At 41.1% G+C, this 17,119-nt stretch overlaps 1 protein-coding gene across 1 annotated transcript in view; it reads right to left on the reverse strand.

Annotated features, from left to right (window-relative positions):
• abat (4-aminobutyrate aminotransferase) overlaps positions 1 to 17,119 on the reverse strand; it is a 177,373-nt gene that overhangs the window by 94,675 nt on the left and 65,579 nt on the right. The window contains exons 3-4 of the mRNA XM_043711576.1: positions 14,292 to 14,389; positions 9,431 to 9,460 (exon numbers count right to left, since the gene is read on the reverse strand). Of these exons, the coding sequence (XP_043567511.1) occupies positions 9,431 to 9,460; positions 14,292 to 14,389 (128 nt within the window). The remainder of the gene's footprint in view (positions 1 to 9,430; positions 9,461 to 14,291; positions 14,390 to 17,119) is intronic.

The raw sequence follows: 17,119 nt of genomic DNA on the forward strand, positions 1-17,119 counted from the left end.
ATGGAAAATTTCTTTGTTGCGAGTTATATAATATCACCTTAAATATTTCCCACTGTTTCTTCAGTGTCTTACCTGTTAACTTATGTGCCCAGTCACTGCTACTTAATTCTGACTTCATACCTTTGAAATTTCTGTTTTTTACATTTGAGACACTAGCTTCAGACCCAGGTTTAGCTGTTCATATTTGCTAAATGCAACATCTTTTTTCCTCATACTTTTGTCATTTAAATTCCACTCTTAGTTCAGGACTTCCCCAATAGAGTGACAGAGAAATTATTCTGAGTTTAAATAGGAGCAGTGAGTATTCAATAAATACATTATGGCATTTAGAGTCATAGAGCAATACAGCACACATACTGCGCCAGATATTCTGAACTTACCTAGGTCCATTTGCCAGCATTTGGGCTCTATCCCTCAAAACCTTTTCTATTCATATAGCTATCCAGATGCTTTTAAATGTTCCCAATTGTATCCATCTCCACCACATCCCCTGGCAGCATGTTCCATACACATACCACCCTCCGCACAAAAAAGTTACCCCAAGAACATTTTTAAATCTTTCCCCTCTCATCTAAAACCTACGCTCCCTAGTTTTGGACTCCCCTATCCTAGGAAAAAGACCTTGGCTTTTCACCATATTCATACTTCTCATGATTTTATAAACGTCTATAAGGTCACCCCAAAGCCTCCAAAGCTTCAGGGAAAGAAGCCCTAGCCTATTCAGTTTTTACCAGGCTGAATTTCAACAGTTGTTTATGAAAACTATCTTTAGATGACAAAAGGCCCAAGCTGTTAATGACATTCTTATGCTCTTTGGGAGATGGGACAATCATGGGACAATGTTTGGGACAATGAGCCCTGTTTTGGAAAGTTAGAAGGAGTTGTTTGCCACAAGGGTGATATCCTTATCATGGATCCAGAGTACGGAGCTCATGCTTAATTATAAATGTGAGTTCTCTAAACATTACAATTATGGTGAACGGAAGAGGATCAAGGCAGAGAGCTAGAGCATAATAGGATGGGTTAAAGAGACTAGTAGAAGCATATTTGTCAGCAGGGTAAGCTGACCAGGAAAGATTGGATGAGCCACGATGTTTATTTGCAGATATTCACTCAGCAAGCCTGAATGGTTTGGTTTGTAGGCGACAAATACCTGTCTCTACATTGTTCAACTATGGCACCAGGACTTTCCACCCCACAAGGTTATCACCTACTGTCTGCTCCACCACACGTTTCACCGTGCTCCTCATGCTTGCAAGTGATAAGCTAACAATTTGTAATTGTGTAAGAAAAGAGGAAGAATCGTCTAGACACAAAAAGTTAGAACAAAGAACAAAGAAAGTTACAGTGCCGGAACAGGTCCTTCAGTCCGCCAAGCCTGTGCCGATCTAGATCCTCTATCTAAACCCATCACCCCTCTTCCAAGGATCTGTATCCCTCTGCTCCCTGCCCAAAAAATGACGCTATTGTGCCTGCCTCTACCACGTCCACTGGAAACACGTTCCAGGCACCCACCACCCTCTGTGTAAAGAACTATCCACGTGTATCCCCCTTAAACTTTTCTTCTCTCACCTTGAATTCGTGACCCCTAGTAATTGAATGCCCCACTCTGGCAAAAAGCTATCCACCCTGTCTATACCTCTCATGATTTTGTAGACCTCATTCAAGTCCCCCTCAACTTCTATCTTTCTAATGAAAATAATCCTAATCTACTCAACCTCTCTTCATAGTTTGCACCCTCCATGCCAGGCAACATCCTGGTGAACCTCCTCTGTACCTTCTCCACAGCATCCACATCATTTTGGAAATGTGGCGACCAGAACTATATGCAGTATTCCAAATGTGGCCAAACCAAAGACCTATACAACTGTAACATGACCTGCCAACTCTTGTACTCAACCACAACCCTCCAACCACAAGGGATGAACTCGGATTTCACCAGTTTCCTCATTTCCCCTCCCCCCAGCCTGTCTCAGTCAAATCCATCAAATTCAGCACCGCCTAAAGGTCGAGGAAGGGGAGGGAGGAATCTGAGACTGTCCAGGTGAATTTGAGGTCGGGGTGGAATCTGCAATCTTCTTCCCGACCTCTCCGCCCCCACCCCAGTCTGACCTAAAACCCTCACCTTGACCTCTTTCCACCTATCACATTTCCGACGCACCTCCCCCAAGTCCCTCCTCCCTATCTTTTATCTTAGCCTGCTGGACCAACTTTCCTCATTCCTGAAGAAGGGCTAATGCCCGAAACGTCGATTCTCCTGTTCCCTAGATGCTGCCTGACCTGCTGCGCTTTTCCAGCAACACATTTCCATCTCTGAAAGCCATAGTGGCCAGATCTCTAGCAGTGAGCCTGACTCTGTGGCTCAGAAGGGAAGGTAGGGTGGTGGAGAATAGAAAACGCTAATGATAGGAGACTCAATAGTTAGAGGAACGGACAGGAGATTCTATGGACTCCCACAAGGTATGTTGCCTCCCAGGTGCCAGAATCCGAGATGCCTCTGATCAAATCCAAAGATTCTGAAGGGGAAGGATGAGCAGGCAAAAGTCATGGTGTACATTGGCACCAATGATGTAGCCAGAAAAAGGGATGAGGATCTAAAAAGTGATTTCAGGGAGTTAGGTTGGAAACTAAAAACAGGACGAGCACAGTAGCAATCTCAGGATTACTACTGGTGCCACGTGCTAGTGAGGCGAGGAACAGGGAGCGAATGCAGCTAAACACATGGCTCCAGGGCTGGTGCAGGAGGGAGGGCTTCAGATACGTAAATCATTGGGAAAAATTTTTGGGGAAGATGGGACCTGTACTTGAAGGACAGGTTGCACTTAACTAGAAGGGCAACAATGTCCGGGGTGGGAGATTTGCTCGGGCACTTTATGAGAGTTTAAACTTGTTTGGCAGGGGATGGGAACCAGAGCTGCAGAGGGTAGTCTGTCAGGAAGGAAACACAGTTGGTAGGGCAAAGGGATGGATTAAAGTGTGCCTGTTTCAATGCAAGGAGTGTCAGAAATAAGAGTGATGAACTTAGAGCATGGATCTTGGAACAATGATGTTGTGGCCATAACGGAGACATGGATATCACAGGGCAGGAATGGTTGCTGGATGTTCCAGGGTTTAGTATTTTTAAAAAGAACAGGGAGGGGGTTAAAAAAGGAGAGGGAGAAACATTGTTAATTAGAGAGCACATCACAGCTACAGAATAGAGGTTGTTGAGGAGGGTATGTCCACTGAATCAGTATGGGTGGAAATCAGTAATAGGAAAGGAACAGTCACTTTATTGGGTGTTTTCTATAGACTCCCCAATAGCAGCAGAGAGCTGGAAGAACAGGTTGGACAGCAGATCTTGGAAAGGTACAGGTGTAACAGAGTTGTTGTTATGTGTGACTTCAACTTCCCAAATATTGATTGGAACCTCCTTAGTGCAGATGGTCTGGATGGAGCTGATTTTGTCAGGTGTGTCCAGCAGGGATTCCTGATTCAATAACATAGATAGGTCAATGAGGAGGGAGGCCATATTGGATTTGGTGCTAGGCAATGAGCCAGGCCCAGGTATCAGATCACTCGGTGGGCAGCATTTCGGTGACAGTGACCACAACTGCCTCACCTTTACCACAGCCATGGAGAGGGATAGGAGCAGACAGTATGGGAAGGTATTTAATTGGGGGAGGGGAAATTATACTTCTATTAGACAGGAGCTATGGAGTATAAATTGGGAACAACTGTTCTACGGGAAAGGCACAAGAGAAATGTGGATGCTGTTTAAGGAGCACTGGATAACTTTGTCCCACTGAGACAGGCAAGGAATAGTAAGGTGAAGGAGTCTTGAATGACGAGAGTGGAGGAGCTTCTCATCAAAAGGAAGAAAGAAGCTTACTTAAGGTTGAGGAAGCAAGGATCTAGCACAGCTTTAGAGGATTACAGGGGAGCTAGGAAAGAACTCAAAAATGGACTGAGGAGAGCTAGGAAGGGGCATGAAAAAGCCTTGGCGGGAAGGGTTAGGGAAAACCCTAAAGGCAGTCTACATGTACACGAGGAATAAGAGAATGATCAGAGAGAGGTTAGGGCTGATCAGGGATAGTGGAGGGAACTTGGGCTTGGAATCTGAAGTATTAGAGGAGGCCATAAATGAACTTTTTGCTTCAGTATTCACGAGAGAGGGGGACCTTATCGATAGTGAGAACACCATGGACCAAGTTAGTATCCTTGAACAGATTGATATTAAGGAAGTGGATGTGCTGGTAATTCTGGGAAGCATCAAGATAGATAAGTCCCCAGGGCCAGACCAGGTATATCCAAGGTTACCACAGGAAGCGAGGAATGAGATTGCTGCTACTCTGGCAATGATCATTGTATCCTCAATCTCTACAGGAGTAGTACTGGCTGATTAGAGGGAAGTGAATGTTGCTCCTATGATCAAGAAAGGAAATAGGGAAATCCCTGGGAATACAGACCAGTCAGCCTTACGCCTGTGGTAAGCAAGGTACTGGAAAGGATTCTGAGAGATAGAATTTATGACTAGTTGGAAAAACATAGTTTGATTAAACATAGTTTGATTAAAGATAGTCAGCATGGCTTTGTGAGGGGCAGGTCATACCTCACAAGCCTTATTGAGTTCTTTGACAGTGTAATGAGACAAGTTGACAAAGTTTGAGCTGTGGTTGTAGTGCATATGGATTTCAGTAAGGCATTTGATAAGGTTCCCCATGGGTAGGCTCATTCAGAAAATTAGGAGCTATTGGATACAGGAAAATTTGGCTGTCTGGATATGGAATTGGCTGGCCGAAAGAAGACAGTAAGTGGTAGTGGATGGAAAGTATTCTGCCTGAAAATCAGTGACCAGTGGCATACTGCAGGGATCTGCTCTTTGTAGCTTTTATAAATGACTTGGATGAAGAAGTGGAAGGGTGGGTTAGTAGGTTTTGCCGATGTCACAAAGGTCTGTGGTGTTATAGATAGCATTGAGAGCTGTTGCACACTACAACAAGACATTGACAGGATGCAGAGCTGCTTTAGAATTGGCAGATGGAGTTCAACCTAGATAAATGAGAGGTGATTCATTTTGGAAAGTTGAATTTGAATGCTGAATACAGGGTTAAAGACAAGATTCTTGGTAGTGTGGAAGAGCAGTGGGATCTTATCAAGTCATAGAGATGTACAGAAATGGAAATAGACCCTTCGGTCCAACTCAAGCATGCCGACCAGTTATCCCAACCCAATCTAGTCCCACCTGCCAGTACCCGGCCCATATCCCTCCGAACCCTTCCTATTTACCCATCCAGATGCCTTTTATATGTTGCAATTGTACTAGCCTCCACCACTTCCTCTAGCAGCTCATTCCATGCACATACCACCCCCTGCATAAAAAAGTTGCCCCTTAGGTCTCTTTTATATATATCTTTCCCCTCTCACCCTAAACCTATGCCTTCTAGTTCTGGATTCCACTACCCCAGGGAAAAGACTTTGTCTATTTATCCTATCCATACCCCTCATGATTTTATAAACCTCTATAAGGTCACCACTCAGCCTCCGATGCTCCAGGGAAAACTCTTGGGGTCCATGTACATAGATCCCTCAAAGTTGCCATCCAAGTTGATAGGGTTTTTAAGAAGGCGTAGAGTGTTTTGGCTTTCATTAACGGGGGATTGAGTTTAAGAGCCATGAAGTTTTGCTGCAGCTGTCTAAAACCCTGGTTAGACCACACGGAATATTGTGCCCAGTTCTGGTAAACGCATTATAGGGAGAATGCAGATGCTTTTGGGAGGGTGGAGAGGAGATTTAACAAACTGCTGCCTGGTTAAGTGACCCTGCGCTTTTCACACCAGAGCGAAGAAGAAAGCAAAGTGACTTGATAGCAGTGTACAAGATAATGAGAGGCATAGATAGAGTAGATAGCCAAAAATTTTTCCCCAAGGCAGAAATGGCTGTAATTAGTGGTTATAATTTTAAGGTCACTGGAGGACGATATAAAGGAGACGTCAGAGGTAGGTGCTTTGCGCAAAGAGTGGTGGGTGGGTGAAATGTATTGCCAGTGGTGGTAGTAGAGTCAGAGACATGAGGGACATTTAAGTGACTGCTGGACAAGCACATGGATGGCAGTAAATTGAGGGGTGTGTAGGTTAGGCTGATCTTAGATTAAGGTAAATGCTCAGCATAACATCGTGAGCCGAAGGGCCTGTACTGTTCTATGTTCTATGATCCTTCTAGGCTGGAGCTTAAGGGTTTGCATAAGAACATGCCAGTGGATTCCTTTCCCAGTCATTTCATATTTGGTGCAAAGGACTGTGTTTGGTTTGAGTGGAAGCTGGGCCTCAAACAACATCTTGTGGAAACTGGAGAATGTATCCATATCCTAGCCCAATATACAATATGTCAGCTAAACTAATGACATAAGGATATTGGAAAGGATTTTAATTTCCAAATGATTTTCTGAAATATACATACTATGCAATATAACAAATTAACGAAAACATGAGTAGCTATTGTCATCATAAACATGTTAATCATGTTTTCCTGAGGAAAAACATGACCCTGGCCATGTCCCTGCTTCATGATTATGACAAAATAATTTGACCCTGTACTCATTTTACACAATCGGAATAGTTCTGCAACATGCTGACAAGACACGTTGATTCTTTCAATGTTCTTCAAACCTATTAACTGTATTTAGTTACTTTGGTCAAATGGCAAACTTACAAACTAGAAATCATTAACCTATTAAAGATTGGAAAATGAACCATAAGTAAAACAACAAAGCAAGGTTGTGCATTCTAGAAACAGTGCAAATACACTACACCTGTGCGAAAGGTTATCGATCACATAGCAAATATTTTGTTATAAACCTTTCAGTAATTCCAGGATGAATTAAAATTAAAACAGCTTCCAATACCCTTTGTCTCTACAGCTTTGTATCTTCCATTACCTCAAATATCTTCCCTTTAAATGGGAAATGGATTCTGCATTAGCCATTCTGTGAAAAAACATTTTCTTCATGTCAGGATTTTAGACTCTGAAAGGGAGAAGTATTGGCCTGGAACATTAAATTTTTATTTCAGATGCTGCCTGGCCCTCTGAATTGTAGCAATTGGAACCAGGTGGATCTCATTGAGGAAATCCTTGACTGGGGTTGTTAACCTAGGTCAATCAGGAAGCCCTGCCTAACCAACATAAACATGGGAGATTCTGAATCCCCTATTTGTAGTAGAGAAAAAAATATAAACAGGGGATTCAGAATCTCCTCAGTTCAGGGACTGACTCTGAGTTGGCTGGCCACAGACAGTGTACTGTGGACAAATAAATAAAGGGTGACTTGGTGACAGGATGTCAGTCTCTGCAGTTATTTCATATATATTTCAGAATTTTCCATTTTTGCTTTACATTTTCAGTATCCACTACATTTTGCTTTGGTACTGTCCCAACCTTTCTCCTCAAGCTCTTTTAAATTTTAATTTCAAAGAGATGAAACTTTATCACCTGCACCACAGAGAATAACATTTTGCCATTCACTCTATCAAAATGCTTCATAATGTTATTACCTAAATTAAATTTTCTCTCAGCCTTCTCTGTTCCAACAAGAAATTGAACTGATATATTCTTCACAACAAAGGAAACCATTCCAAAGTTTGATAAGGAGAATAATCGAGGAAATGGATTCAGAGCCTAAGATGGGGTTTTAGGACAGGTAACCAACAGCTTGTTCAAAGAGAACAGGGATGATCTTAACATTTAAGATCTTAAATCAGGAGAATAGTTCTGGTTAATGAAGGGGACAGAGGTATCATCTACAGTTCCCCATAGTTTTAGTAATAATTTCTCAGTGGCTAATGTAGCTTGTTGTAATATACAGATTGTGCATTTTCAAATTAATCTCTCTCCCTGTTTTCACCACCTACCTGTTAGCAGATTGTGATTTAATTTTCCCCTTTCATTAAACAGTTGGATAGTATTACTCCCACTTCGTCTGTTGACTACAACACTACAACAAAGTTAAACCAGGAGCATGGTTAATTTCACACACTCATTGACATGGAGTGTATGATTTGCAACATAGACACTATTACAAACATACAAGGAGAGATAGAGTCAAAGAAGGTAAAGTGATTGTTCACCGTTTTAAATTTTGAAACAGGAGTCAATTTAGGGTTAGTGCTGCTGCAAATCACAAAATCAACCCCCTCTAAGTTCAAGCTACTAAAGTAAAGCCTCCAGTCTAAGAAACAGCCACCAATCTGTATTCACTGCTAGTAAAACTGAGTGAAGTGAAATTACATTTGAGGAAAAGGTCCTCAGAAGATTTTTGAAAAGATTTTTAAAGAGAAGAACTGTCTACAGCTCCTCCACTGCAGATTAGTTAATTAACAATCCTCACAAGTCAGAGCGCTAATTCAAGGTTTGGAATTTGGACTCCTTCCTGAAAACCAGGACATTATTAAACAGTATGCAAGTTATTGCTATTTAAGATTAACAATGTCCCTATTTTTAAGGTAACCAGTAGTTAAGTGAAAAGTTAACATATCTTCTAGGATGTGTGTAACCTGCAATTCTGTTGCAGTGGGAGACAGTTGTCTTTGTAGTAGGTTATAGCACAAGAGTTAGCATTTCCAAAACATCAGAAAGTACATGGAATGCTGAAAGGTTAGTACTCAGTTTTGTCACGCTATTATAGTAGCCATCTTTGTTGAACTGTTTAATGTGCTTTTAAAACTGTCACAATGTACACATATATATTAAAGTTAGTTTTCACTCAAGTTGTCATGTTACTATACAATAAACTATACCTTGTTAAGACGAGCTCTTTTTGTTAAAATTCATTCTAAACTAATAAAATCTTAGATCCAGTCAAGCAGAGAGAATTGGCGGCAACATCCATCTCCCCACAGATATCACATGGACCCGTGAGGAGCACAATCTGCCATCTTCACAAGTAGGGGAATGACTTAGCTCACCTGTGCACAATGCAGTGTCCTTTATCACTCACTATCTATACAGATATGCACCAGGCACTGACAATGGGAGAGCAAATGGAAGACCCAAATTTGTGACTTAAAAGAACCATATTGTTGCTTTTCTATTGTGTATTCAGTCTTAAAAGAAATAAATAAGGTAGATAGCCTCCACTGGCAGTCTCCAAGAACATTATCAATTGATTTCCTGAAAATATGCTGTAATACAATTAGAGTATTAAAAACAATGGCTGTATTCTTAATACGCTGTGGCAAAATAAAATACATTTTTGTGAGAAATAAATTGTTGCTAGAAGTAACATTTTAAATTAACTGTACAGTTTCAGGTTAATTAATCACATGACATTTTGATGCAAAAGCCTTGATTCACGTCAGCTATTAAACATAATGACTATGCAAAGTTTTCCCCAATTCCAAAGTTCTCCCAAGCAAATAACGTTATCATTAACATTATAAAACATCAATAAGCTCACCTGTAACTCATTCAGCTTCTTCATTAACTCCTGTAAATAATCAGACACACACATAAAAATCATAGAACTGAGAAAACATCAGTACAGAAAATAACAAAAATGTGAAACAACATAGAACAGTCCTTCCTTGCCTGCACACACACTATGCTTTCTAGGCACTGGCAGCAATCTGGTCTCTTCCATATCACCCTGCTTCACACAAGTTATCTCCTGAACAGTTACTTAAAAGACTTCTCATGCAAAGTCATGTCTCATGCAAAGTCTCTGCTTTGAGTAACCCGAGGAATTGCAACTTTTCTTTTTGTCACCTCCCATGTTGTACAACAATTGGCCTTGAACTTTACTCCAGGTGGGAAAACAGTGTAGCAGGTGAAGTGTGCCTTCAGGAGAGACAGTAGACAGGTCTGACATATTTTGCACCCATATGGTTGACTTAACTGCTCAGTTCATGACCAAAGCAGCTGGGAAGCTGAGAGGCAATGATATGGCTGTTAAAACCAAAGGGATCAGTGACCAGCACCAAAGAAAGTATATGGTTTGGAGAAGGGACATGAAAATGTCCCAGGCTGAGAAGGAATCCAGAGTAGGGGAGGCTTAAAGCTTTCTTGTCGATCTCAAAGAAGTACTCCTGGTCTAAAAGGAAATTAAAATTATGATAAACAACGTGAATTAATCAGCTTGTTCTCTTCCTGACTCCGATTCCTTGCAGGACTGCCTGGCAGGGAGAATACCAACGTTCCCTTGCTCAGGTCTCAGGTTACCATTCTAAGTTGAATCTCAACTCTTTTCCAGTCTGAGATTTGCCAACAACACAGAGTAAGAGTAAACCTGACATCTTGCCTATAACTGTGCAGGTCACTGCTATTACATACTGAGCTTCGAGGTCATTTGCTTCATAAAGACAAACACAGGACCAGCAGTTGAACCCAGTTTTTCTGACTCACAGAATTTAATACTATATCATCATTCTCATCATTTGCCCACTGGGTCCATCAGGAAAGCTAACATTTGGCTGTATGACTGTACTCTTTGTGCAGCAGATTACTAGTCAGACACACAAAATGTTATGGCCGATCAGCTTAATGTCTTTGGAAACATTTTTTAAAAACAATGTATAAATTTCTCTTAAATTTTAAGAATTTGTATTGGAGGCATTGGCTCTTCCACCCCACCCATCTGCACTAACGCCTCCCTTGTTTCCCAAGCCTGGCCCCAGGTGGGAAAAATTTGGGAAGGCCTGTCTCTGCCAGGCCAGCAAGTTGTGCTCAGATTTAACAATGGGTAGGGTTGTTAACCGGCTGAGCATGCGCCTTTTGTCCCAGGTGGGCGGATATTCCACCTCCACAAGCCCTGAGCTACTGGTCATTTAAAATAGAAGGGGCAGATAACCATGAAGACAGGGCGGTTTTGCTGGAACTGGAAATGCAGGCACCAGCGAGGTTCTGGGGGGCCACTACTGGGATCCTAATGAGGGACAAAATGGGATGGCAACTGCTGGTTGGAAGGAGTTGAAGGGGTAGTGTCCTCTGTTGTATACAAGGTGTAAAACCCTGGAACAGTGGTTGCGGGGGGGGGGGTGAGGTTTCAATTGGGCATTAGCTGGTTAGTTAAGGGCCTTAATTGGCCCAAACATGGGCAGGTATGTGACAACTTACCCGCTTGCTGGTAAAATTCCAGAGGAAGTGGTGGTGAACTGGCACATACCCCTCAGATGCCACTCTATTTCATGGATCCCTGGCACCTGCCCCTCAAAATCCAGCCACCTCTCCTGGGATGGGTGCATAAAATTCCAGCCTGTTTGTCTTCTTTTAAAGCAATTATTGAGGAATTGCCCAGGAGAGGTGTAGATCAGGACTTCAAGAGGGGTTCCAAGCTGAAAATTTGAGATGGTGAACTCTGAGGTAGCAATGTACAACTGTGGAAATCTGACCAAGTTATTATGGCTATTCTCCCATTCTGAAAGCCCTCACTGAGGAGCTGCAACATCTTTCAAGCCTCAAAATGGGACCATAGAGGGAACTAGTTTGGGAGGCATTGCCCTCAGAACCCAGCTGAAATTTATTCAGGAAACCATTTCCTGAGAATTGAAAACATATGTAAATTTTTAAAAATAGCTTGTGTGCAAAATGTGGATTGCTTGCACAAGCAGTTTTTTTGCAAACAGCCCCAAAAGAACAATAGCTTTGTAATGTACCTCTGTCAAAGTTTATTTCCAGCTACCAGCCCTTCCTGGAAGATATGCACATATCAAACAGCAGCAGGCCACATTGCTTAGGCGCAATGAGTGGCTGCAGGTCCAACAGTACTTGCTACATTTGCTGTTGGGGTGCTAACTACCATTTCACTACAAGCAATGTTCCTTCTTAGTTGAATCCTGATACCTCCAAAGGAGTGCTTGGTATTACAGTATTGCCACTGATACTAATGCAGCTTTTTAAATCTTCCAATGCATATACGATGCTTCAGGATTTTTTTCGTGCCATTTTGCCAGAATGCCTGGGCTCCACGCAAATGAGTGCACAGTCCAGCCAATACTCGAAGAGCATGGGGGAGAAGATGTCTTCTTATTTGATGATGTTTTAGAATAACAATTTATTTCAAAATCAACACAAGTTAGTTACCAAGGGCTTATAGGAACAATTAATTTAATTTGAATATCTACTGGCTTGCCTCAAGGCAAGAAGGCTGTCAATTGCTAACCCCATCCTTGTCCCAGTCAAATTGGTACGTTCTGCTGGAATAAAATAGTATAAGGATTTAAGCAATCAACGAGCTCAGATTGTCTGTTTCATTAATATTTTAAATCCAGAGACTGTAGTCATGAGGCACCCTATAATGTTTTATATTATAAGTAGCAACTGAATTTATGTTGAAGAATTGCTATAACTGATATTCTATATGTGAGATTCATTCATTTACGAGTGCTGGAGCTAAAGGCAGGTCTTTGGCTCACTTCCTGCTGAGGTTTCAGCCTGACGTGCTTCCATGGCACTGTTTTTTTTTGTCAATGGTGGGTGCCATTGCTTTCCATGCTCAGGGACAGGCCAAAGAGGCAGATCCTAAGTCTGCCTCAGCCAGATCAGGAACTGAACCTACGCTGTGGGCATTATTGTGAATCACGTGCTAGCTAAGCCAACCAGACCTCCACATGTTATTTCATATTTATTATTGCATCATATTCTTTTGGAAGACTGGAAGATTGATAGGAAGGATTGTAGAGCTTAGTTCATAGAGCTGAGAGATCTCATCCATTCAGCTCCCAGCCATGTGATTCTCCATTTAGAGGTTAGTTATTTTAAAGAAACTCCTGGTCATTATTGGCATAATCTTTACTTATGGGAAAGACAATGATGCATAGCACAGAGAATTTCTAGAACAGATGCAAAAGTTTTAATAGCATATAACAAATTTAAATGTTATTAAAACTTAAAAGCACACTGGGAGGAAATCAGATATGTGAAAACACTGTGCTATTGTTGTTAAAGGTAGTGGTACTGTCAATGATCAGGGATTCATTTTCTGCCACCAACTGATTCATTTTCTGCCACCAAATGGCTAAATGAATAGGCTGGCAGCATTTCAAACCAAGTCAGCCAAACTCAGTCACACTGTAAAACAGCTTTGAATAATGATGACATCTACAGTGTGTCAGCTGGGCTCAGTTGGTAATACCCTTGCCTCTGGGTCAGATGTTTTAGTTTTCAAGGTCCACACAGTGTTCAGTCAACAATGCAGCCCTGTATTAGCTGCTTGATCAGGGTGGTCTTGAAGGATCCGGTGGCACTAACAAAAAATGAACAGGGCATTCTTCCCATCCAACATCTTTCCCGCAACCAAGCTGATTATTCTTGTTTGTGGGCATTCGCTGTCAGATCTGCTACAATATTTCAGAAAAGTAGTCTACCATGTGGGACACTTCCATATATTTCAACAATGTCACAAGATGCTGTACCAATGCAGCTGGCCTTCCTGACATTTTCTCCTAATATAAGTGAAGGTTAATTAGATCCACAAGTGGGAACAAACACTTTGCACATGAGCACTGGTTCTGTTGTTGTCAGAATCAAAATTCATTCCATAAATAGGTGACTTACCAGCTGCCCTCATGATCTAATGAACTTATTCAGTGAATTGTTGCACTGTGTTGACTAGAAAGTTCCCAGGTTCAGTCCTGGACTTTGCGAAGTTGCCTGATCTCACTTGAAATAATGTTAAGTGACTTGGTTAAGTATGGAAAAGAAAACAAGTGGAAACAAGTGGAATTTGAAGTCTCCTTAAAGAGAATCTTGTGTGGATATCTGGTAGAAATCAAATGTATCTGTGATGTTCCTGTGATCAAATAGCATGATGATACTTAAAGATCACACATGAAATATAATCTATATATGTTGTGAAGCTCTGCCATGTCAAAGTTAATTCACTAACATATTCTCACCAGATGTATGGATCCTGCAATATATGAAAAACATACAATCCCACTACAGCAAGAGAGTCAACGACCTTGAGAGATAAAAAATACTTTAAAAATACAAACAACCAAATGGAATCAGCAAATTGACATGAAAGTAGCATTAATCAGTGATCTCATTATCACTCTATTAATCAATGTGCTCCAAGTATCTTTACACATTCAAATGTGGATTCAAATTAATCTTACAGCAATAGTTAAGAGTTTCAAGTTTAACTAGATGACAGTTTTAAAAGCTGACTTTCACCATCACTTATTACCAAGAACCAACTGAAGTTCTGGAATTTTAATTCCATATTGAACAGATAATACGAAGCATGATATTGTGACACTAATGCATCAATTTTCGAAAATTTATTTGCTATAATTTCAGAATATGTCTAATTGACATACCCGCGATTTCGGTCCTGGTACTTCCGTTTTCATCAATGGTCCCTCAAACTCGACATCCACGTCTGTCTTGTTCGCAGGCTGACTAACATATCGAGATCCTTTACAAAATTAAATATAATAGTCTCTTAACTCAATTGTAATATTTTGATAATACCTACTGGAACACTTGCATTGAGGTTTAGAAAACATAACTAACAATAATATATATAAAAAGGCACACGAGAGCAGACAACATTTGGGTTTTGGTCATTTCCATGTTATATTTTGTGATTTTGAATGCAACCACCAATGCATGCATACTTTTTGTGGATGAAGGATGGAATGTAATTTAAAAGAGCAGCTCTTTCTGCCGTGGCAAATAATGGTGAAAAGCTAACTTAACTGCGCTGGTGGCAGCTGCATTAGAAAATGTGCTTCTGACTCCTCCTTAAATTCAGAAACCCAAAAAAAGTAGAAGTTTCAACAGGCACCTGCTGATCAACTACTCCTGCCAACACAAACATAAATGTAAAAGATTTAATAATCAGAGACAGTGTCAATTGTATTGTTTAGTGACTGGCGTCCACCATATAATCAGATGAATTGCAATTCACAAACTGGAAGATTTAATTTTTATTAGAGTGTGGTAACAATCTGGAACTCAGCGCCAATGAGAAGTGGAGACGATCAATGATTTCAAAAGGAAATTGGGTGGGCACTTGAGATAAATAAAATTGCAGGAGTACGAGGATAAAGTGCAGAAATGTTCTCGATGGACTCTACATGACTAGATGGCAAAACAGCTATGTATGTTAGCTGATGGATGGGAGGCTATGGCATAGATTGGGGTGGAAGTAGAATAGGGAGCTGTTATTTTCTGCTTAATCTGAGGGCTTCCCACAGGTCAGACATTTTAGGATCAATTCTGTTAGGCAAATGGAAACACTACAGATTATACTTCAGTCAAATTCCAAACCAACAGTGAAATCTTTTCATAGAATCATAGAATCCCTACAGTGTGGAAACAGCCCTTTGGCCCAACAAATCCACACTGACCTTCCGAAGAGTAACCCACCCACACCCATTCTTCTTATCTTGTTGGAACATTATGGAGAAAAACAAATTATTGCCTTTCCTGGAGGGATAAATGGAAACTCTTAGTGGGCAAATGCATGTCCTGGTACACTGCTAATGGAATCCAGTATTTTCCCAGTTCAGTTGTAACTGGGCTTACCCCAATTTGGACTCGTAATTGCCATCTACTGAGCATTGCGAGACGCTACATGTCTGTGATACGTGGGAAAGTGAAAATAATCCAAATTTCCTGGTTTCCTCAGAGCTAATTTTGTGATGTTTTACCATGATTAATTGTTTCTCGTCAATTTTGTGTTAATCCTCTCTCAATAACTATAAACTGGTGGCATCTAATATTAGACAAATCACATCACTGTCATTTCTTTATTATAAACAGATCAATAAATAGTATCTGATGAAATTATTTTTTAACACTTTCTGGAGCCTTTTTTATCCACATAATGTACTTTAGAAATTCTATACCTTATTATTTGTTTGTAAATTAAATAACCACAATACATTAAACCATCCTTGTCTCCAGTGGCAGAGCTGCCTAAGGTATTGGATGACCGAATACTGATAAACCTTTTTATTCCTCAAGAATAGCTAATTGGGTGAGGTACCAAAAAGCTACTAGCAAGTCTGGGATCCGAAAAGGAGAGGGCAGAAAATATGTACAAAGAGATAAAGAGGAAATATCAAGTATTTTTTGAGTTTAGAAAATCAGCTATTTTTAAAATAATTTCTAACAAATACTTCTTCTTACATGGTTATTGCAGTCTATTTTCTTGTAAAGCACATTACTAAGCTATACTGTAATGTGACTTATCCAGCAATCTTTTCTGGGTTACTTCAACAAACAGGTGGGGCAATTGTAATTGCGTTACTCATAAATTAATTCACTCCCGGTGCTGTTGCAATCATCCAAGCAATCTTGCACTTCATCTGAATATCTAAGATGGGTCGTGTCCGCAGTGACACCATGCATAAAACTCTGGATATGTGGGGCGGGGGTGGGGGCAGGGCTGTATCCAGTGCTGCCCTTATCCTGGTGGCCACCTTTGTGTGTGGCTGCACCAGGCTGTGCGTTAAACCTCAGTACGCAACCACTTAGTATCATTTTGTGCTGAGGTTCTACTTGTTCCTGATGTTGCAAAGGATGGGTCTCACCTCATTGTCATGGAACACTCCAAGTAGTTGGACTATTCCATATCACCTGTCCTTCGTGGAGAAATTTGCAAAGAAAAACATCTTTTTTCACATGGCTATCAGGAATAGGTCAACATGTAGCATCCTCAAGACCCTGAGGGAAAAGGAGCGGGTGGATCTTGACGAGTTGTTCCATGATCAGCCTGTCAAAGTCATTTTGCAGAATGCGTCATCATCCAGAACCTTTCACAAAGTACCAGGTCATCACTTGGCTCGTGAAAAGCATTACCTGTGACGTCCTTCATGTATACCTGGTCAGTCTATGCCACCACACGTTGTCCTTGAAGCAGCTGCAGGGATGTAGAGACTATCATTTACCACCTTCTGGAATGTGCTTTTGCAAGAGAAGTCTGGAGAAAGACGCAGTGGAGTTTGTTGAGGTTCATCCTGAGCAGCTCTATGAAGCAGGACTCTATGCTCTATGATCTGTTCCAAGGGATACACCGAGACAAACATCAACTGCACTTGAAGACCATCAATTCAGTGAAAGACACTCTTTGGTCTGCCTAAAACTTGTTGGTCTTCCAGATGAAGGAGTTGACCCCAACAGAGTGTTGCAGACTAGC

Source organism: Chiloscyllium plagiosum, chromosome 21, assembly GCF_004010195.1.
Source record: "Chiloscyllium plagiosum isolate BGI_BamShark_2017 chromosome 21, ASM401019v2, whole genome shotgun sequence".
Taxonomy (NCBI): Eukaryota; Metazoa; Chordata; class Chondrichthyes; order Orectolobiformes; family Hemiscylliidae; genus Chiloscyllium; species Chiloscyllium plagiosum.